The sequence below is a fragment of the Ursus maritimus genome, assembly GCF_017311325.1.
Source record: "Ursus maritimus isolate PB19 chromosome X unlocalized genomic scaffold, ASM1731132v1 scaffold_X1, whole genome shotgun sequence".
NCBI lineage: Eukaryota > Metazoa > Chordata > Mammalia > Carnivora > Ursidae > Ursus > Ursus maritimus.
In genome coordinates this window covers 30,331,894-30,355,588 of record NW_024423319.1, presented here as the reverse complement: position 1 = coordinate 30,355,588, position 23,695 = coordinate 30,331,894, and the positions used below count along the sequence as shown (strand labels likewise).

General features: G+C 43.8%; 1 protein-coding gene across 2 annotated transcripts; it reads right to left on the bottom strand.

Moving 5' to 3' along the window:
- Positions 1-1,378: 1,378 nt before the first annotated feature.
- NKRF (NFKB repressing factor) lies at positions 1,379-16,523 on the bottom strand. Of its 2 annotated transcripts, XM_040628634.1 has the most exons (4): positions 15,831-16,523; positions 5,897-6,027; positions 2,543-4,366; positions 1,379-1,665 (listed from the first exon to the last, which is right to left on the bottom strand). In XM_040628634.1, exons 1-4 carry the CDS (start codon positions 16,094-16,096, stop codon positions 1,640-1,642), a joined length of 2,247 nt encoding a protein of 748 aa, XP_040484568.1. In that variant the 5' UTR covers positions 16,097-16,523; the 3' UTR covers positions 1,379-1,639. The 2 variants fall into 2 exon arrangements, with proteins under 2 accessions (XP_040484568.1, XP_040484564.1); XM_040628630.1 differs by having other exon boundaries at positions 1,379-4,366.
- Between the last annotated feature and the right edge of the window lie 7,172 nt (positions 16,524-23,695).

Here is a 23,695-nt window from a genome sequence, read left to right as displayed (position 1 = left end):
CTCCGCTAGGAGCCTGCTTCTTCCTCTCCCATTCCCCCTGCTTGTGTTCCCTCTCTCGCTGGCTGTCTCTATCTCTGCCAAATAAATAAATAAAATCTTTTAAAAAAAAAAAAGAGTTACTTCCGCAGTGTAACTTTTTAAAGTAATTCAAATAAAACTTGAAGTGGCTCATTTATCTGTGGTTTTATAGCAAAGTTACTGAGTTACAAATGACTGCTCTTTAGAAGAAAAGGAAAATACAGGAGCCAACAGAATGGGGACAAATAGAACAGCGAGGTTGTCAGCAGCTCATTCTCAACATATTTTATTGTCAAGCAGAGTTAAGTGACTTCACTCTAATTCCACATCGATACCAAAGCCGATCTAAGAAGTCAGGAAATCTGGACCCTCAAAACCAGAACCAAATATATAGTTGGCCCAATTATTTGGGAGCCTTAATTAACTGTGACTACGTTAATATTCTGTTCTGTTAAACTTAGCTAAGAAAACCAGATTTATGTGTTAACATGTCCCTACTCCCCACCTCCCTCCCCCTGCCCTGTCATTTTGGGGAGATAAAAGAAATGTAAAGAGAGAAATGAGTTTTCACCCCGCCTTGATCCACAAAGCCACTTGTACTCCAGAGAACTGAAGGCTGCCTTTTCTGACTTGCTAAATGAACCACAGCTTCTCAAGGCTGGCATGAGCCCTGTAGGTCTTTTTTAAAAAAATCCTATAAAATCTATAAACATCCTAGCTTATGTTCCCTTTGCCATTGTTAAAACATTAAGTGCCAAAATAAAATGCACACCTCATTTCTCTTCCTACCAACAATAGGAAAGGCCACACACTGTAGGAAGAAAGGCAGTTAGTGAAAAGCAAATATCACACAGTTAATCACTGCGGGTGACTAAAACTTACAGATCCAGGTATAAAAGCCAATCCCTTTATGCTTTTAAAATACTGATTTAATGACAACGGACAGCTTCTTGATGCAAAATATAGAAGAGAGGGGAAAGGGAATTACTGATTATCGTGGGCCAATGACGTGTCAAGCATGGTGCTGAATGTTTGCAGACACTCTCGACAACCTAATTGTTCTATCATTTCACTGGCGTGTTTAACAATCGATATTACTATTCGTCTCAGAATATTGATACTTGATTTATCGGAGCTCCAAAACCGAAGTGATGTCAAAGCGCACGGCCGCAGACGGGGCTGCAGCACGCTGGCCCCCGGGACACAACCTGGCGGGTGACCGACCGGCTGCTCGCACCNCCTTGCGTTCACCTCCGTGTGCTCCGGTGGTGAGACCTCTCGGGCAAACACCACCTCCCCTCCTCAAATAAGCCGAAGTGTCGCTACCGGGCCGCTGCCCAGAAATAAGCACACTGCCGTTCTGACCAACGTCAGCTCCTTTTTATTCAGGAAGCATACACTAATTCTTTTTTATACATTTTTTTTACATTCCAGAAATAAGCGAAAATAGCAGTTTTAAATATGTTACAAAGTTGGCTTTGGGGGCTTCATAAGCTTTTTGAGAGAGGGACCAGCCAACTGACCTTTTCCTCAAAGCACCAATGTGTCTTCAGTCTCTTACCGAGCTGTGCCCCAGCTGTGGCCGCCCTGGATGTGCTGTACCCCAAAGCGCGTGAAAGCTCTACCGGAGAGTCGCTGTGAGTCTCTCTGCAAGGCACCAAGAACAAGCAGCTCCAGCTCCCTTTCTTCACATCGAATCAAAGTTTTTGAAACTTTTCAACTGCTCTCTCAAGTAGTGCTCTCTCAGCATGAAGACTAGAATTTGTTAAAACTCATATATATATATCACAAGAGAACAGTAAATCACTTCCAATATTCTGGGAACCACATGGTAGAAGTTATAAATAAATGAACGCTAAAATCACTTTAAGAAAGTTTTACATCATTTAGTCGGTAAGGACATTTACACGTACAGCACAATTTACTGTTAAACATTCTTCAACTGGCTTCACACAAAGATGAAAATAGTAATACAAAATGATCTGACATTTTCAGGAAGTCCGAAATTAAGACTGTAGTTTTATCATAATCAATATCAGCTTTACATATTGTTGCAGATTGCTGTGCTATGCCCCTTAAAATGGGAATTTCTTCTCGGGGTGAAATTCCATTTGGATAGGTGTTCTTGCTTTGTACAAACTACTAAAATCGGAGGGCACAGCAATACCAAGACACAACAGTAACTGCACGACATCATCTGCTGGATTTAAGCTAATACAAGTGGACAGAATTCTTCAGGTTCCAATATCCAATATCTAATAAAGTACTATATGAAATGAACAAGGTGAAACATCTTAAGAATGAATATACTCTGCAACCAGGACATGTGGCATTTCTTTAATTCACAAATCTGCCTCATTGGGCATTTACAAAATAAATGAGTTAAGAGCTCAGTTTGCTTGAGGCATCACAAGCTCGTAATGCCCCACTTGGCCTTCCTGCTTGAGCTGATCTAGGAGGTCTTCCTTCCGTCTCTTTCTACCGACCACCAAGTACCTATCGTGGCCTACCCCATGGGACTTACTCTTAAGACCGTACTTCTGGGCAATCTGGTGTATTTGCTTCCGCTCGTCGTTAGTCAGCTCCGTGGAGAAAGTCAAATCCGTGTGGCTCTCCGAGCGGGCGTAGTTTCTAATGATCTGTTCGATATCTCTCTTGGCGATTTTGTTCACCCTCTCTACGTCCAGCCCGAGCCCTTCTCGCTTATGCTGCTCTTTGACAGAGATCGGCTCCCGAATGCCCTCGCCAGATTTACCTAAACCACCACCCGTCCAGCCCATCTTTCTCAGCAGCTGGTTTCCTATGTTATCTTCTTTGATTTGTTGTTTGTACGCCTCCTCTGCTGAGCGGCCCTGAATCTCATTCCTGGAAATCACATCTTCGATAGCTCCTTTCTTCAAATTGTTAATGACGGTCGGCTGGGTCTTTTTGAGGGTTTTTACAGCTTCCCCAGCAGCTTCGTACTTGACCGTTTTCTTCACCCCGACCGCTTCTGCGATCACTTCGCTCTCCAGGATCACCTTGCATTTCCATCGGAGGCCTGTCATTCTTTCGTAGACGTATTCGACCGTCATGCGGTTAAACTGAGCTGTGTCGTTCAGGGTGCACACCGGATTGGAAGAATTCTCGTAAACTACAAGATCCTTTATATCTTTCTTCTTTCCAGATCCCCTGGGTGAAGAGCCTGTCTGGCACTGTGAACTTTTGACCGAGGGGTAAGTGGGCTGTGTTTTTTGAAGGATTTTCAAAGCCTCATCGGCAGCTGCGTGTTTACTGGTTTTTTTGGTTCCATAACCTTCAGCTAAGCAGTGATCTTGCAGAAACACTCGGCAACGCCACGTGCGATTCGGCATCATCTCGTATTTGTATTCGACTGACATTTTGTTGTATGAGGCAGAATTGTTGAGGATGCCGATCGCATCGTTTGCATTCTCTGTAAGGACAAAATTGGTCCAGTGTTTGGCGGAAGCATTAAAAATCGGCTGCCCGGAAGCATCTTTAGCCAGCACCACCAGCTCTTCCGGCGGCTTCAGAGCCGGAGGAAACTCGTACGCGGGCATGCCGATCTGACACACCACCAGGTCCTCTCCAATCGTGTGCTTGAATTTCCGCCGGACAACACGAACTTCGATACGTTTCTGCAAGAGTTTTACAGCTAGCTCAGTAGCTCGATCCCTGGACCCATTCTTGCTGCCAGCATAACCTGTGGTTAAGTAGATATTTTGGCATCTAACTTCACACGCATAGCCGTCTGTTAGAAGTTTTTTATTTTTGGGGATGTCAGCAGGAGGGATCTCTTTTAAAGGAGCGTATATGTACTCAGGATTTGTCTTACACGCCTGAATACACCGAGTTAACATATATGTATAATTAATTTTATCAGAGCCAGAAGTCATCTCTGGGTTAGAAAGGTTCTTCCAGATAGTCGCTGTTAATTTTTCAATAAAATACTGCTTCTCGGCTACCACTGACTCAGGAAATGTCTGTGACGGTGAAGGCTCAGGAGCTGACTGAGAGTTTGCCTGCTGTGACGTGCTGCTTGGGGCGGGGTTCCCACTGTCAAAATACATGTTGGCTGTTACGGGCTGGTCTTTTGTGAAAATAAATCCTGACGAATCACAATACTGAGAATTCCCATCTTGCACACTGAAAGAGTCTTGAGTATAATCTTGGTAGACGTCTCTTGGCATGCTGGCAAAATGTGTTTGTTCATTTACCTCTTTTGTCTGAGGACCATAAGGATCTTCCTGTCTTTCGTCTTTTGAACTACTAGCTACAAAATGTACAGGCTCAAAACGAGGTCTCGCATGGAATTTGGAACCGGCTTGCTTTTTAGGAGGATTTTGACCTACAGAATGAGTGAAATTTACAATTCATTAAAAAGGGAGTATTTCAAAAGAAGCAAACAGGAAAACAGTACCGACCATATTACTCGCAAGTTGCACTGTTGGTACAAGATACTTCCCATCACAAAAACTGCAGGTCATTTAGGTGAAGGGACTCAAATATCAAAGTAGGATTCCAGCATAAGAAGGGATGTTCCCTATGGAATATTACTCAGCTATCAGAAAGAATGAGTTCTCAACATTTGCTACAACATGGACGGCACTGGAGGAGATAATGCTAAGTGAAATAAGTCAAGCAGAGAAAGACAACTATCATATGATTTCTCTCATCTATGGAACATAAGAACTAGGATGATCAGTAGGGGAAGAAAGGGATAAAGAAAGGGGGGGGTAATCAGAAGGGGGAATGAAACATGAGAGACTATGGACTATGAGAAACAAACTGAGGACTTCAGAGGGGAGGGGGGTGGGGGAATGGGATAGACCGGTGATGGGTAGTAAGGAGGGCACGTATTGCATGGTGCACTGGGTGTTATACACAACTAATGAATCATCGAGCCTTACATCGGAAACCGGGGATGTACTGTATGGTGACTAACATAATATAATAAAAAATCATTAAAAAAAAAAAAAAAAAAAAAAAAAGAAGGGATGTTCCCTGTCCCACGTGTAAGGGAAAGAACTTGACAGAAAATATGCCACTGAATCGGGTATGCAGGTCAGCAGCACACGTGACTGGCAGGTGCTTTTGTATCAAATGAGCTGAAGCGCAGGGGAAGCGTACGGAGTAAGAGGTTGTCCGGTGTAATCTCATAGCACCTGTGCTGGAAAGCACCCTTCTTAAAAAACTGCAAATGGAAGAGATGGCTCTAATGCAAGAGAGGTGGTGGCCAGGGGCGTTTACACAGCCCCTCTCTCTCTGGTAGCAGAGGTAACTCTGTCACAGTTCCTTACGGGGTTGGGACAAAAAATCAAATAAAAATTATTACCAAAAGATCCCACAGGTTTTCAACTTTAAAATCTTAGTTCTGACCTATTCTGCACAAAAGGGTGGTTTGCTATATTTTATCTCTAGAACAAATAGCAGCTGGAAACTAATGATTTATGGGGGATATTGACTTGAACGCTATGAAGAACTCTCTGTTGAGGTTAGACCAGACACTAGAGCTCCCTCCCTACAGCACTGTTCAGTAGAAAGCTGGTCCACCTTGGACCCATCCAAGAGGATTTAGTTACTTAGATGTTCAAATGATCAGAGTATAAGGTTGTTCTATTTAGAGGGAGGTTCCATGGCATGGACTTCAAGGATGCCATTATCGTGTGACATCAGTATTCTTAGTTTTCAGTTCTATTTAGCACCCTCAAAAAAAAAAAAACCAAACCTGTACATAACTAAAAGTTAAAACTCTTTTACATCTGTGTAAGATCCAATGTTACCAATGTTATTTAAGACCATATACCACACTCGTATCATTTTTTAAAAAGCCATGTTGTTTCTTCAAATCCCACCTTCCAGAAATAAGTATACTCACCATCACATCCTGAGAGGTGACGTTTTTGACCTTTGGAAGGTTTGGACAGCATCAGATCATATGAAGGCGTCTCCCCAATAGCAATACCTTCAGCCATTTGGAGAATTTTTTCCATCAGGCGTGGGCTGTACCTATTTAAATTAATATAACCCACAGTTAAAACAGGTAAGAATACAGGTTTTAAAAAAGCTTCTAAATGAGCTAATCTTCTAATTGCTCCCACAGGACTTTATCAAAAGAGTATCTTGGCTATAAAACTGAAGAATGTGCCCTATAATACTTACCTATCAAATGAGTAATTATGTTACCGTCACTAGAAGACATACTAACATAAAACCAAGGCATTTAAGTGGAGATCTTATCTTTAATTTGAATTAAAAGCAGCCATATAAACTCATGATTTTTCTCTATCATATATGCATATTATATGTAAATAATTACATCTGTATATTTACAGAAGTACTAAGAATGTTAAGAGTGTCTGTGTTGTTAACATCCAGACTGTGGTTTTTACCATTTCCCACAGAAAGGAATCAGGCTCCTTAGAGAAATGGCTGATTCCAAGTCTGGGGGAGGAAATGTACAAGATGAACCTGGGAGATATTCTGTGCTTGGAAACAAAGAAGCTGTGAAAGGCCTCAGGGGTTGTGTCAAATGGACTCAGAAGCCAGTCTGAACACACTCCTACTGGCAAAGTAAGCCAACTGGAGTATCAATAAGAATAATAACCTGCGGTGGATTCAGACACAACAAATATGCTAACAATCCAACAGTCTGTAATGATACGTACAAACTCCTTCTTGGTCACCTTTGGAAGATGGTAGGGAATCGAGTCAGTATTCCAAAACCAGGTAATATTAAAGGAAGAAATCAAGCACTTATCTGGCATTTTCCTGTACAAATTGTATGTCAGAGCAACTACAAGTTGATGAGAAAAATCTCTTTTACAGAAGCATTCCAGCTAATAAATGAAGGACGACTACTGCCACTTTGCGACCCATCATAAAATAATAAATAACCATCGATGGCTGCTAGGCCTATGAGGTGAAAAGTTGATGGGGAAGAACCCAGAAAGAGACCCCCACAAATACGTTCCAGCTGCAAAAGCAACTCAATAGAGGAAGACATCCTTTTCAATGAATGGTGCTGGAGGACGTGGGCATCCGTCAGCAACAAACAAAACCTCAACCTCACTTCTCAGAAAAATTCATTCAAAATGTATCACGGACCTAAATGTAAAGTGTGAAACTATACATTTTTTAAAAAAAACACAGGAGAAAATCTTCAGGATCTAGAGCTAGGCCAACAGTTCTCATACTTGACCCAAAAACAAAATCCATAAAAGGAAAAATTGATAAAACGGACTTCATCAAAATTAAAAACTTTTGCTCTCAAAAGCCCCTGTGAGAAGGACAAAAAGACAGGCTACAGACTGGGAGAGACAGTTACAAACCAAACATCCCCCCCAAAAAAAAAGAACAACTAGTATCCAGTATAAATGTCTTTTGAAATGCAACAGAAAAATATATATATATTAAAAAATGAACAAAAAGACATGAACAGAACATATAAGCAAACAGGACAGACATTGCAAACAAGCACATGAAAAGATGGTCAACATCACTAACTACCAGAGAAATGTAATTTAAAACCATAACGAGGTATCATTATGCACCCTCAGAACGGCTAAAGTAAAAAAGAGCGACAACATCAAATGCTGGCAAGGACACAGAGAAACCGGATCATTCATCAGCGGCTGGAGGGAATGAAAAATGGTATGGCCACTCTGGAAGACAACTTGGAAGTGTCTTATAAAATTAAACATGCAATTACCACACGACCTAGCAATGCCCCCCCCTTTTTTTTGGCCATTTATCTCAGAGAAATCAAAACTTACATTCACACAAAAACCTGTACATGAATATTCATAGCAGTTTTCTTTGTAACAGCCGAACACCGCCATCAGCTCAGAAGTCCTTCAACAGGCGGGTGGTCAAACTCTGGTACGTACGCACCTCAGAACACTACTCAGCAATACAAAGGAATAAACTCCCGATACACACAGTATCGTGTATGACTGGGAAGGAAATGGAGGCGTTTTGTTTTGGTTTGTTTTTTTTTTTTTTGAAGATTTTATTTATTTGTCAGAGAGAGGGAGCGAGCACAAAGCAGGGGGAGCGGCAGGCTGAGGGAGAAGCAGGCTCCCGGCTGAGCAAGGAGCCCATGTGGGACTCGATCCCAGGACCCTGGGATCATGACTTGAGCCGAAAAGAGATGCTTAACTAACTGAGCCACCCAGGCATCCCCGGATGTGGTTATAAAAGGGTCTTATGAGGGATCCTTGCAGTACTGGAACTGTTTGATATCTTGACTGTGGTAGTGATACACAAATCTACACATGTAAAAAACTGTACTCAACTAAATACACACACGAGTACTAGTAAAACCGGGAGACTGAATAAAATCAGTGGATTGTTAACAATGTCATTGTCCTGGTTTTGATATTACACAATAATTTTGCAAAATGTTATCACTGGGGGAACTGGATAAAGAATGCGGGGCATCTCTTTGTGTTATTTCCTACAACTCTATGTGAATCTATAATTGTTTCAATAAAAATTTTGATAAAAAAAGTTGATGGGAACTTTATAATCTTACTATCACTAAAAGATGAAATAAGCAGACATGTGCCCCCTTATATGATACGACAGGAAATACAAAGCACTATTTATAAAGTATTGTCCTTCAAGTAATTGAATCTAAGCAAGCGCCTCGCTCCCAGAAGTAGTTAAACATCACCGTAAGAACCTAGACAGCCAAATCCAGAATGAAGGAGACACTATGTGACAATCCAATTTCTTCATCAAATTAACAGCATGAAAATAAACGGATAGGGAATGGGGTTATAGATTAAAGAGGACAGACCAATCAAATACAACGCATGGACCTGGTTTGGATCATGAATCAAACAAACCAACTGTAAAAATACACATGAGGGGCGCATGGCTGGCTCAGTCCATAGAGCACGCATCTCTTGATCTCAGAGTTGTGAGTTTGAGCCCCATGTTGGGGGTAAGAGATTACTTAAAAATAAAATTTAAAAAAATACATTTTGAGACAAATGGAGAAAACTGAACATGGATTTTAAGAAATTACTGTTAATTTTGTTGAGTGTAAATAATGGTATTATGACTCCATTTTTTTAAGTAGGCTCCACACTCAGCATGGAGCCCAACATGGGGCTTAAACCCACGTCCCTGAGATCAAGACCTGAGTTCTGAGCTGAGATCAAGAGTCAGATGCTTAACGGACTTAGCCACCCAGGCACCCCTATTATGACTCTATTTGTAAAAATTCTTACCTGTGGGGCACCTGGGTGACTCTGTCCGTTAAGCATCCGACTCCTAATTTTGGCTCAGGATATGGTCTCAGGGTTGTGAGATAGAGCCCGGTGATGGGCTCAACGCTCAGGGGAGCCTGCTTAAGATTCTCTCTCTTCCTCTCCCTCTGCCCCTCCCCCCACTAAAAACATAAAAATAAAAATTCCTGTCTGCTACAGATACATACTGAAGTATTCACAGGTGAAATGATGTCAAGATTTTCTTTAATATACTCCAGACTATCTCTCACAAAAAAACCAGGGGCACAATAGAAGAAATGAGAAGGGCAGCATGACAAACTGTTGATACTGCTGAAGTCGACTGATGGGTACATCGAGGTCCATTAAACTCTTCTACCTTTGTGTGTTTGATTTTTTCCATAATAAAAAGCTTCAAAACACACAATTTTTAAAAGGGTTCCTTATAAACTAGATTGGCTCCTTGACAGAATATCTTATAACTGCAGAGAAACAAACATACAGGCTCAAGCAAGTTTTTGTTACCATGGGGACTACTCATCCTTCCTACCTTGAGAGCCTTTCCTGGCCTATGACCAAAAAAGAGACTCCTGGTGGCATTTGGGAAGAAAGTTCGGAATATGAGTAACCATCACACCTTGACATGTATAGGTTCTGAACCTGAAGGAAGGTCACATTTTCCATTTTTGGCACAACTGGTTCCACACCCATCAGACGTCTTTCCTTGCAGAGCAGGGAAGGCAAGACATGGCGGACTTCACTGACAGATTCGCACAAGCTAGCTCGGCTGTAACCTGCTCTTCCCACTGATAATTATTCCCACTGCTGCTGCTGCAGCTGCTAACATCAGCATTTAAATGCCAAGAGTAATTTTATTTTCATTTATTCTTACCTAAACATCAGAAACTATAGCCTAAAAAAAAAAGTACAGCCTAAAAAAAAAAAAAGGAAGTACAGCCTAAAACACTGTACTTTTTATATATCACTTCCATTCAGATTTGGAAGTCCAATTTCCAAGGTACAGGATGAAAACAAAAGATTATGAAAATGAAAGTCTATAAATCTTAAACTGCTGGTGCCACTTTGGCCACCTGAATTGGTACTACACTCAAGCCACTCACCTTGAGTTCCAGTCAAAATTCTCCAGACTTCAGTCCCAGCCTGATTCCAAATCTGGCGTACAACTGTAAACGGCATGTATGCCGTACACGCAACGTGCATAAATGATGCATTTGGGGCTCATTCCGCTCATCTTTCTCTTACGTTTCTTCCAGCATTAGTAATGATTATACCTACTTACTCTTCCCTATTCATTGCATCTGCCACAAAATTCAACATCACCCATGGGCTATAAAAATCAACCTTTGCGTAGGTTGTGAACACAGTTCCTTACTAGGAAGTCGTAATACTGAGGAAACCCATCCAACCTGCTCAAACAATAATGGAAAAGACTGTTATAGTACCTAACTCTTGACTATTCAGAGAACAATACAAATATTAATCTAGAGTCTTTAATAAGATCACTAGGATTACATTCCTATTTCTCAAATTCTTCAGAGAGTAGCTATCCAAGAACGAAGAACTAGTTCCACAAATTTTAAATAAGCCAAGCCAGCAAAACTTTCATTACTGGTTTCCATTATGTATTTTTTCGTCGTAGATTTATTTATTTTTAAAAGATTTATTTATTTTAGAGAAAGAGAGACAGCGCATCAGCGGGAGGGGGCAGAGGGAGAGGGAGAGAAAATCCCAGGCAGACTCCATCCTAAACACAGAGGCTGAGGCGGGGTTCGATCTCACGACCCTGAGATCAGGACCTGAGATGAGGACCGGGCCAAAATCAAGAGTCATTCACTTAACCGACTGCACCACCCAGGTGCCCCTAAAGGTGTTACTTTAAAATCTACCATGAGGGGCACCTGGGTGGCACAGTCGGTTAAGCATCTGACTCTTCATTTCCCCTCAGGTCCTGATCTCAGGTCATGAGATGGAGCCCTGCCTCAGGATCTGTGCTCGGTGCTGAGCCTGCTTGAGATTCTCTCTCTCTCTCTCTCTCTGCCACCCCAACCCCGCTCTCTCTCAAATAAACAAATAAATCTTAAAAAGATAAAGTATCACCTTTACTCCAGAAATTTTAGAGAACCCACCAAGAAAAGCACCTACAAACCCAACCACTGATAACTTCCTCAATCTTCTATAGATCATCTATGTTAATTTGCAATCTGGTAGGGTGGGGGGCTGTTCTCAATTTATGAGATCATAAGTTTTTTTCTGTCATTACCACGTGAGTTTTAATGGCTACACAATATTTTACCTTATGGAGAGACCATGATGCAAAGTATCATTAAGGCAAATCTAATACAGTAATTTTAAGATGCATGCATATTATATATTTAAGTCTGTTAATTTACCCATTTGATCACAAATGCTTAAAAACAAAACAAAACAAAAAACCTCAGCAGGTCTTCAGGGTTTTCAAAGACAGCTTATTATGTACCACGCTTTTGGAAATCAGGATGCTATTCAACCGTCCCACCATGCCTGGCATACATAAAGTTGATTTATAATGGACGAAGACATATGACTTCATGAATCTTACATTCTTGAAAAAAGATAGGCGCATACTTATGAACTACAATGGCACCTGAAATTTACCAAACATTTAGTAATGCTTCCAAAATTTTTAAAAATTTATTAAACTGCTCTACTCGGTCCAAAAACAGCTGAGGTTTGAAAACTAAACAAAGATCAGGATTTCCAAGTATAAAATTATTTATTCAAAAGTAGTAATAAGACTCTTAACATCATAAATGACTAACACACAACCAGATTATTGATAAATCTTTTGAAAGCTCCCACTCCCGTTTCTTCAGCAGGTGACCGATGCAGGCTACCTATGTGCAAAGTTAGTTTCACAACATGAGCTCCACTGGCATCTACTTTCCAAAAATCAGACTCATAGCAACAAGGAAGAGACAATAATCAAGGCAGCAAACCTGGTTTCATTTTAAGATACATTTTTCCTATAACTATCTCACCAAAAATCAATAGGCCAGGATTCTGCTTCTAATCCTATTGATGAAGAATAATCGAAAACCTGAATGCTCTAGTTAACCAAACATTCTGCTTTATTAAATATAGACACATTATCTACAGTTTTTAAGTAAAAATCGCAGTTCCCCAGGCATTCATATGAACAATTATGTCAGTGCTATACTTGATTAGAAGACTGCACTAACTTTTCTTTTTTTATTGTTTCAGAGGTAGAGGTCAGTGATTCGTCAGTTGCAGATCACACCCAGTGCTCATTCATTCCATCAAGTGCCCTCCTTAACACCCATCACCCAGTCACCCCATCCCCCACTTACCTGCACTAACTTTTCATTAGTCACAAGACATATCTTAGAAATTGCTTGCAGAAAGAATTCTTTTGACAGGTTTACTTTTATGAAGCAGACAAAACAATGAAGAGAAATAATTTCAGCTATTTGAGCTTCCTGGTTGCCTGGACCATGAGGGAAAAAGGATCAAAAAGCAGATTGGAAAAACACTGCTTTATTTTATCCTACAAAGCAGTGGTTCTCAGGGTGTAATCACTGGACCAGCATCACCTGATCATCAGTATCACCTGGGAACTTGTTAGAAATTCAAATTCGGGGGCGCCTGGGTGGCTCAGCCGTTAAGCGTCTGCCTTCGGCTCAGGTCATGATCCCAGGGTCCTGGGATCGAGCCCCGCATTGGGCTCCCTGCTCGGCGAGAAGCCTGCTTCTCCCTCTCACGCTCCCCTTGCTTGTGTTCCCTCTCTCGCTGTCTCTCGCTGTCAAATTAATAAATAAATAAAATCTTTAAAGAAAAAAAGAAAAGAAATTCAAATTCAGGGTTCCTGCCTGAGACCGACTGAATCAGAAAGCCTGGGGTGGGGCCCAGCAATCTGTGTTTTAACAAAACTGAAAGTTGATTCTAATGCTTGCTTAAGTTTGAGAACACTGTTGCAGAATCAAGATAGTCAAGCTTGTTCCATGAAAATTGCTACTATCACCAAAAGGAATGAAACATGGTTGCCTCCCTGCGCATGTGAGCTCCTCCTGGCTTGGTCTTATGATCAAGGAGTTTTCAAAGATACCCTTGACCTAGGAGTTATTTCAGCCCTAACTAAAACAGAACACAGAAAGCCCTTCACTGGGGGAAAAAAAAGTGCTACTACTTACAACCTGTTCCCAAAGTCAAGGGATGAACAACAAATTAACAATTTAAATTTAGAATAGGCTGTTACACCACGTATTCTGCAGTTCCCTTGAGAGAACAATCTTCTGTCATAGAACAGACCAGAAAATGAGCTCTGCCAACATGAACCTTAAGAAGTACTGGAATGTAGATTTTACCCCCCAAAGCTGACAGCTAACATAAAGCCTGACTAGCATGGAACACTGCACTTGGTCCCTAGCTTCCAAGATTCTTTATTGCCCCTTCCCTTTCTCCTGTATCTATGTTATTAGATACAATGTAAACATTATTCTTCAGTTAAGCCATTTGATGTTATAGCAATTCATGTAGTGATGGAACTGACTTAACTAAAATGTGACATGATGAAATGTGTGTGTGTGTGTGCGTGTGTATCTCCATTCATCTTGTTACACACACACACACACACACACACACACACGACACACAGATGTGCTTAGGTGAGTGCATACACACACAAAATGTCCTGGATGCTTGAGCTTTTAACACCAACTACCATTGGCCTGCTTTGTGTTGGTTAATGCCCTAGTTATATAAAGGGCTGTTGTTCTCAGAATGAAATCCTGAGGTATAATAATGATGTGGCTTGTGTCAGTTACTTGCTTTCACTCCTGGTCCATCCTTCCCAAATATAGCAGCTGTGTCTCAGTGGAAAGAGCATTAGAAGACCTGAGCCCTAGCCCCGACTGTGGGACCTTGGAAAAGTCATTTAACTTCTTGGCCTCCATTGATTTAGCTGTAAAAATGAGATATCACCTAATTCCCAAGGTTGTTGTATTAAGAGAGATACATAAATAATTAAAATATGTTGTACATTATAAAGCTATATTCATCTGTTCACCCCACACATATTTATTGAGTGGCTATCGTGCAGAAGACACTTTTGTAGGCACTGAGGATACAAGTGTGAACGAGAAAGCAAAAACCTCTTTCCCAAAGGAGCATACATTCTTGTGGGAAGGTAAGATTTATTAACACAAAGGACAGCTATTCTCCCCCACGTAAATTTTTTTTTTCAGGATTCAGATTTCCCATGGCCTTCTGTGATATCAAGGAGATGTATGATTATAGGATAAAGGTACTTTTTCAACTGCAAAAACAATATTGCTAAGTGAAGGTCAATTAGATTTAACTGACTTAATAACTGAGGCTTCCCCAGTTGTAACCAGTTCCTCCAGTGAAATCATCATTGTCTCTTGGGCAGAAATTATACTAACCTAGAGAAAACAGGAAAAAATAAAATTTTGTGATCACAGCAAAACAAAGTATACACTGGATGCTATGTTCAACAATTAAAGGTAGAAGTGGACAATCCTATTTCTCTGTATTTGTTATGGTCATTCCTAGAACTGAATTGGCTGAATTTGATCTGATCATTTCCAGAATTTCTTATCCTTCCTAATAAAAAATTCACTGTGAGGCAGGAGTGTCCAAAAAAAGAAGCCTCTCAGTCTATCAAAGGATTGATGAGTCTAGGACCGATTTGGGGGTGCAGAAGGACAGAGGTCCAAGTAGTCTGTTTTTTAAAAAATGCGTTGGAACCATACTGCAGTCTCCATTGAATGCAAAAAGCTCTCAAAGAGGCCTGTTCAGAACGCACACCAGGTTCTAGGAAAGGGGACACACACACCCACACCCACCCCTAAAACCTCACCCAGAGGCCAAATATTAATCCTTCTGATCACATTCAAGGTGAAAGGAAAGCAATCCATTTTTAGAGTAAGATATATCCATCTCTTTGTTTGCGTCCAGACATATTATGCGCAAATCTACAAGCAAGGCGGACCCTGCAGCTGAGAGACCTCATACAAACCGCCTCCCCAAGAAAAGACAGTAAAACCCCGCCGGGGGGCTGGTGCTGTTTTATTTAATGGGGATGGAAAGAGGGAGTGGTCAGGAGGAGACTAGCAGGGTTCCTTTCGCCGCCCCCCCCCCCAACCGCCCGCAGACCCTCGAAGCCCCGACTGTGGAGTATCTCTGCGGATACCGCATCCTTGCAAGGTCCTACGCAGGTCCGAGGTTCTGCTATTTGTCGTTTCCCACGCCCTCCAAAACCACCGCCACAATGACCACCCCTCAACAATCGCCTTCCAGGTGCTGCTTTATCTCCAACCCTGGTCCTGGAGGAGCTGCTCCCGCGATCCCCGCACCCTTCCTCCGGCTGTTATGTCATCCCCTACCACCGCGGTCGGCCGATCCCCCCAGACCAATACTGAACCCTCTGGTGTCCTCCAGCGCCTCCGAATCTCCAGCCTCTAAACCCTCGTCCCTATCCCGACCCCCATCAGCGAGCCCCCTACCCGGTCCCTAACCCGACCCTCACACCTTCCTCACCTGCAGCCCAGGAAAACGTGGTTGGTCCAGGCGGCGGAGAGCGCGAGGAGCTGGTCCAGGGCAGCCCCGGGATAGCTGTGCAGGTGCCGACAGATGAAGCTGCGCCGCAGAGCCCACTGCCAGTCACTTTCGTGGCTATAGCGCCACTGCTCCAGCACTGGCTCGGGCGGGGGCGGCGGGAGGGGCGGCAGCGGCGGCGGCGGGAGGGGGGGCAGCGGCGGCGGCGACAGGAAGTCGCCCCCCAGCAGCAGACGTCCGCCAGCCATCTTCTCCGCCCCCAAGCAGGGACCCCAGGGATGAAGCCGGCTACCCACTAGGAGCGAGCGGGAACGGGGGTCGGTGGGAGGAGCCGGGTGAGGAGGGGCGCGCCGAGGCGCGAAGACCAACTCTCAGGGGACTGGAGTGTGTGCGTGGGGGGGCGACCGTTAAAAAGGAAAAGGCGAGCACGAGCTCACGTCCCAACGCCGGGGCGCAAGCCGGCGGCACTCCTCCAACTCGTGGAGGTGCAGGACGGCGCCCGCCGCAGTCACACGCGCGCCTGGGAGGCTGGGCCCGGCCCGGTGCACCGCACCTCCAGGGACCCGCAGACCCACGCACTGCGCGGTGACCGGGGGAGACACCAGCACGCTCTGCTCCCCTCCTCTGGGCTCTAGCCTACCTACCCGCGTGCCGCCCCGAGGTTGTGAGGCCAGTGCGCGTGCGCCGCGGTTGTTCCCTAACTTCGAAATCCCGTCGCCGAATCTCGCGCGAGGTACATTTTTCGCTCCTGTGACGACTAGGACCCTTTGACGCACTGTGGTGACAAGCAGAGGGCGGGGACTTTGGGAAGGGAATTTTGGAAGGTTCTCTAAGGTTCGGGAACATCTGCCTGAAATCCCTGGAAGGCGCCCTCAGATGATTGTTGGCCCAGCGGCTCGCCTGACGCTTTTGCCTGGGTTTTTGAGCGGTGCGACAGTGGGACCATGCCCTTTTACAAAGGGGAGGGGGGCGGGGACTTCGGTTTGGATTTTACACTTTTTTTTTTTTAATGTCAGCTCTCCGAGGCGCCTTTTCTTCAGAGGCTAGCTTGAAAACCTCTGCATCGTGCGTCATTAGCTTTGTATTTTATTGTGAAAACATAGGGAAAATGTAATACTTTGCAAAGAAAATCATCCACAGCGCCACTTCTCAAGTCAGCCACTTGTATCATCCATATGCAGTTCTGATTGCTGACAAATATAGACACCATGTTCACACAGTTCTGATCGCAATTGCAAATAATTCTGTATGTCATGTGTGAATTTAAAACGTGCAAAATATTACAAAATACAAAAAGAGCTCAAAGAAGAGGGTTAAAAGCTGCGCAGCAGCAAATGGCTAAATCACTCCGTTGTCAGACGTATCACTCCACCTGTGGATCTGCTCTAGGCAGTTTCCTCAGTTCCTGTCTGCCGCCAACCTGCGATATTCAAGTAATCAACAAATGTCTCTCAGCGGGAATTTACACAGCACGTACTGTGCGCTCAAAATAGTAGAAATACAAAGGAAAAAGAAACAGGGTTTTCTCTGTTGTCCTGGAACTGATTACAATCTTGGTGGGGGAAAATAGTCCTGCATAAAACTCAGCGATCCACTGGCAGCAGAACCACTGGACGAGGCGGCTTTGACCCATTGCCTTCTTTACCTCTTTAAATGGCATATTTTTTAAAAAGGTTTTATTTATTTATTTGAGAGAGAGAGAGGCAGCGAGAGAGGGAACACAAGCAGGGGGAGTGGGAGAGGGAGAAGCAGGCTTCCCGACAAGCAGGGAGCCTGGCATGGGGCTGGATCCTAGAAGGTTGGGATCATGACCTGAATGGAAAGCAGACGCTTAACGACTGAGCCACCGGGGCGCCCCTAAATGACATATTTTTTAAATGGCATATTTCGCGTTATATGACACATCTTCTGTGTAGGGTTATATTGGACTAAGAAGAGCAGAAGAAAACAGCAGGTTTCACACTGTTTCATAATGATTTATTTCCATGTCTGTCCCATTACACGGAGTGTGCTTCGTCTTTGACTCAATGGTAAGCATTCATGTTTACTGAAGTAATGGTCTTCAAACCATCAAATCAGAGAACATGATACTAGGAAGGAAGCTTAGTGATCATACATTCAAGTCATCCTTGAATGAGTGAGAAAAATAAGGCCAGAGAGGTGAATTGACTTGCTGAAGGCTGTAGAGACTGTTCCGGGCAAAGCTGAGATCAGAATCTCTGTCACCTGACTCCTTATCCAGTGTTTTCCCAGTCACTTGCCATTGCATTACCCTGGGTTCTCTTCTCCACCTCCTCCTCCTCCTCCTTCTTCACAGCATGATCAACTTTTGATACATGTTTGACAGTTCCCACCCCCCAAGAATGTCAGCTCCATGAGAACAAGGAACTCATTCATCTTGCTTTTAGCACCTAGACCTGGCCCCTGTAGACACCCCAGAGAGATTTGTTGAATTAAATGAATCATTGAATGAATGAATGAATGAATGAATGCTCTTCCCAATGTCCCAAACTCCTGGAATTCATTTCTTGGAGCCTACATTTTAAGTCATTTGTTATTTCTTTTTTTTTTAAGATTTTATTTATTTGAGAGAGAATGAGAGAGAGAGCATGAAAGGGGGGAGGGTCAGAGGGAGAAGCAGACTCCTTGCTGAGAAGGGAGCCCGATGTGGGACTGATCCTGGGACTCGATTCTGGGACTCCAGGATCATGACCTGAGCCGAAGGCAGTCTCTTAACCAACTGAGCCAAGCAGGCGTCCCAATTTGTTATTTCACAGCTGGATTAATTTCAGCCTAAACTGCCAACTTTGATCAAAATCAGCATTGTATTCAATACACATCTTTCCTAGAAAAAGATTTGAAAAAATAAAAACTACTTCCTCTCGGCTTGGATTAAAACTTTTCCATCACATAACAACAAATAATTGCGGTCTGAGTTTTTTTTTTTTAAAGATTTTATTTATTTATTTGACAGAGATAGAGACAGCCAGCGAGAGAGGGAACACAAGCAGGGGGAGTGGGAGAGGAAGAAGCAGGCTCATAGCGGAGGAGCCTGATGTGGGGCTCGATCCCATAACGCCGGGATCACGCCCTGAGCCGAAGGCAGACGCTTAACTGCTGTGCCACCCAGGCGCCCCTGCGGTCTGAGTTTTGAACGTGAATTACAAAATGAAAGGCAGTGAAACTGATATTAGAGGCCATTTGCTCTGGGACAGCCATAACTGGATTCCACTTGTAATTCCCACTGTGGAAAAAAACCAGCTCCATCCTCTAGAAAACAGAACAAAAATTTGCATGGTTCTCCATGACCTTCTTTCCCACTAATCCTTCTGATCAAAAAATCCTTCAGCCAACCTATCTTCAGCCCATTCCTGTCTCACAAGCCACAGATATTTTCTCACTAAGCAGGAACTGAGGCCTCTAAGCAAAAGTAGATTATCTGAATAATGGTTGAAGAGAGGTGTAGGAGGGAGCAATGATAAAGGCAGTCATCACAATCCTAAAATGATCCAGAAACTTCCTGTAATCATCCATCCTCCTCTCCTCCATCGTCTTTCTCTGCTCTAACACAGGCTCATGCCACCGTCTTTACACTACACACACAGACAGCTGTGAAATTCCCTCCCTGCCCTTTCCTATGGGGGAGTCGGTGAGTGTTTAAAAGACGGAGACCCAGAACCTGCCCCCCCATAAACTACCTAAACTACCCCAGAAATTAGATAACCAAACATTCTTGACCAGAGTCGTCTGCACTACAATATCTTTTTGAGAATGTTTCCTGGCAGATTAAAAGCAAGAGCTAGGAGCTCTCACTGGCCAAATCTTGGTAATTTGAGTATCAAAATTATTTAGGACTGTTGGAGAAATAGGAAGCCATAAGTTCACAGTGCTACTAAGTAGCTGAAGAAGTAATGTGGGAGAAGGGAGGGCCTTGGCTTACGACAGAGTACTGTGTGCTGACTGGTGAAAGTGAATGGAGTGCTGGAGCTGGAAAATCCTCATTCCGTAGATCGGCTTAGGCAAGAATTATCAATAGATGCTAAATCTAGGGGGAGATTTTTGATGAGGACTACGATATCTGCATGGATTTATAGTTTCTCCCCCACAGATTGTTTATTAGTAGAAAAGAAGGAAAAAAACCCCAGTAATTATATAGTTGAGAAATTGGGCAACACCTTGACCCCAAATGAGAACAATCTATTTTTTAAATGGGATTCTTAAAATACCAATGTCATGGGGCACCTGGATGGCTCAGTCGGTTAAGCGCCTGTCTCTTGATTTCACCTCAGGTCATGATCTCAGGGTTGTAAGATGAAGTCCCATGTCGGGCTCCACACTGGGTGTGGAGCTTGCTTAAGATTCTCTCTCTCCCTCTCCACCTGCCCCTCCCCCCTCTCTAAAATATGTGTGTGTGTATCGGTGTCAAAAAAGACAAAGATTCTGGGGCGCCTGGGTGGCACAGCGGTTAAGCGTCTGCCTTCGGCTCAGGGCGTGATCCCAGGGTCCTGGGATTGAGCCCCGCATCAGGCTCCTCTGCTGGGAGCCTGCTTCTTCCTCTCCCACTCCCCCTGCTTGTGTTCCCTCTCTCGCTGGCTGTCTCTCTCTCTGTCAAATAAATAAATAAAATCTTTAAAAAAAAAAAAGACAAAGATTCTATATTAAAGGAGAATAGAGATAGGACACAATGGGGGATCCTAGACAAAATCCTATATGGCAAGAAAAATAGTGCTATAAAGCATGCTATTCAATAGATAAAGGTGTAAAAATGTTAAATTTGCTGAAGTTGATAACTGTGTGTGGTTATGTAAGAGAATATCTTTATTATTAGGAAATGCCCACTGGAATATTTAGGGGTAAAGTGCCATGATACATGTAAATTACCTTCAAATGGTTCAGAAAAAATATGAATAGCTATCTATAGACCACATCTGTATACACAGAGAGAGTGCACAATGGTAAAGCAAATGGGGCAAAATGTTATCAACTGGTGACTCTGTCAAGAGTATGTGGATATACTTTCTAGTATTCTCATAACTTAATTCCAAAATTAAATGTTTGAAAAGTGCAACAGCTCCCTACATTGCTGAAGAATCTCAATCTCTCTACCTCTTAATTACTTTTTGTTGTGTGGCCGGCTCTTTACTGGGCTCTCTGAAGGGCTCTAAATGATGTTCCTACCTGTAGGAAGCTTCACATCTCTTGAGGAGGGAAGTCTTTAAACTGGAGGCAGAAAAGATTATAAAAGTTCAACTAGGAAGTTTAAAAATGGAGAAGAGATCGGGATACATGGATGGGATCAAGAAAGACTTCAAAGAGAAGGTTGGACCTGAGCCTTGAAAGCAGGATTTAAATCAGTAGAGGGTATTTCAGACAAAGTCAACAAGTGGTTTGTGTAACTCCAGGAGAGGCTCGTGCAGACTGATGAGTGGACTGAAGACTGGGTATTAGGGGGGCGCCTGGGTGGCTCAGTCGTTAAGCGTCTGCCTTCAGCTCAGCCCGTGATCCTGGAGTCCTGGGATCGAGCCCCACATCAGGCTCCTCCCCTGGGAGCCTGCTTCTTCCTCTCGCACTCCCTCTGCCTGTGTTCCCTCTCTAGCTGGCTGTCTCTCTCTCCGTCAAAAAAAAAAAAAAAAAAAAAAAAGACTGGGTATTAGGAAGGATTGGAAAATAGGGTTGAGTAGATAAGATGCGGCCGGTCTGTAAGTTCCTCAAGAGCAGTATCTACCTAGATCTCATGCAACACTATCGCCCAAAGCATAGGGCACAGGGCCAAACCCATGGGAGGAGTTCAATATATCCTTATTATTGGCTCGAGGACAAGTAATCTAAGCCCCAAACCAAGATAAGGAGTTTGGCCCCAAGTCTATATGTAACAGATAGACGTATAATTTTTTATAGGTATTGAGCCCAGAGCAGGTGCCTTCTAAAGCCCAAGCCAAATGAGCTAAGAGGTAGTGCAGGGTCTGGATAGACACCTACGTTAAGGTAGCAGCAGGTGGCAAAAACCCTGTGAGGTACTACTGTCTAGTGCACAGCTCTTTCGGGGGGGGGACCCACATTTTAAAAGAATGGCTTTGCAAGAAAGCTGTACTTTTAACAAAGGGATGAATCTCCCCAAGTGGGGGCATCTCAGATAGGAGAGGATACTGGTTCAACTCAGTACTTACAGCTGGAGCCCTGGCTGCTAGGCTTTTCTGAGTGTTTTATTTATTTATATTTTTTAAAGATTTTATTTATTTATTCTACAGAGATAGAGACAGTCAGCGAGAGAGGGAACACAAGCAGGGGGAGTGGGAGAGGAAGAAGCAGGCTCATAGTGGAGGAGCCTGATGTGGGGCTCGATCCCGTAACGCCGGGATCACGCCCTGAGCCGAAGGCAGACGCTTAACCGCTGTGCCACCCAGGCGCCCCTTTCTGAGTGTTTTAGAGGCCGGGTTCTCTCCCTAGAAGGAATTGGCATTGTCACCTGCTCAGCAATGCCCCAGGAGCAGGCCCTCATTGCCACAGCAGGCCCCTGCCCCCACGTCTCTTCTCCAGCAAAACTGTATGCAAATTTTAGTTAAGCCCATTTCCCCCCACGAACTTGCATGAAGTCTTCAGCCATTTGTCTTCATTTCTGATCTCTCTCTCTTTTTTAAAAATATTTTATTTATTTATTTGAGAGAGCACAAGCGGGGGGACCGGAAAAGGGAGAAGCAGGCCCCCCGCTGAGCAGGGAGCCTGATGCTGGGCTCCATCCCAGGACCCTGGGATCATGACCTGAGCCAAGGGCAGAAGCTTCACCCAACTGAGCCACCCAGGCACCCCTATTTCTCATTTCTTCTAACTGGCCAGTTACTTCTAACACCTTTAGGTTGAATGATACACCAACCAGCACTAAAAGGTGTTAGAGGTGCGGTCGGCAAACAATGACTGATGGCTCACAGGCCAAATCTGCTCCCACTGCCTGCATTTGTAAGGCCCTCATGCTAAGAATGGTTTTTATATTTTCCAATGCTTGAAAAAGTAAAAAGAATAATAATTCGGGACATGGGAAAATGAGATTCACGTGTGAATTTCAAATTTCAGTATCTATAAATAAAGTTTTATTGGCACGCAGCCGTGCTCATCCTTTTACCTATTATCTATGGCTGCTTTTGTGCTAGAGTGAACAGTTGCAGAGGCCACATTGCCCGTGAAGCCTAAAATAACTTACCAGCTGCGCCTTTATAGAAGAAGTTTGCTGACCCCTGGCCTACAACAATGGCTCTCGATATGGGACGGTTGTGCCCTCCAGGAGGCATTTTTGGTTATCACAGCTTGGGGTGGGAGGGAGGGTGCTAAACGTGCTGCAATGCCCAGGACGGCCACTACGACAAAGAATTCTCTGGCCTCAAATATGTCAATAGTGCTGAGGCTGAGAAACCCTGGATTAGAGGAACCTAAGGTACTTCGAGTAAAGGAAAAACTCCATCCTTAATAAGGGATGTGGTTTATTGAACAACCAGATTGCTCATTTACATTAGCTCTTGTGGCTGGCTCCAGAGCCTGTATTTTTCCACCCCTAGGCGCCGGCCACTGCTCAGTGACGTCATAAGCGAGTATTTCTCGCTCTCTCTCTCTCTCTGTGTCTCTCTCGGCTGCCATCTAGTGTGCGAGCCGCGCAAACTCAGGTCAGTGTCGTTTCCTCCGGTCCGGAGAGGATAGGGGACGCTTCTCCGGTCTCCGGGTCTCCAGCCTCTGGCCAATCGGGAAATGAAACCGAGGAAAGAAAACCCTACCTCGACTGCAACCAGAATTGTAGAAAGTTGAGCCTCCTCCCCTCTTGCCCACCTTAATGCTGGGGGCAACAGGAGGCTTCCCCGCCC

What these genes read in the sequence shown, in the direction of transcription:
- NKRF (XM_040628630.1), bottom strand. Translation starts at nt 16,096, where the DNA reads ATGGCTGGCGGACGTCTGCTGCTGGGGGGCGACTTCCTGTCGCCGCCG. An exon ending in CACGTTTTCCTGGGCTGCAG is followed by an intron (nt 6,028 to 15,830) that starts GTGAGGAAGGTG and finishes TAATTTAAATAG; the next exon opens with GTACAGCCCACGCCTGATGG. An exon ending in TCACCTCTCAGGATGTGATG is followed by an intron (nt 4,367 to 5,896) that starts GTGAGTATACTT and finishes CTCATTCTGTAG; the next exon opens with GTCAAAATCCTCCTAAAAAG.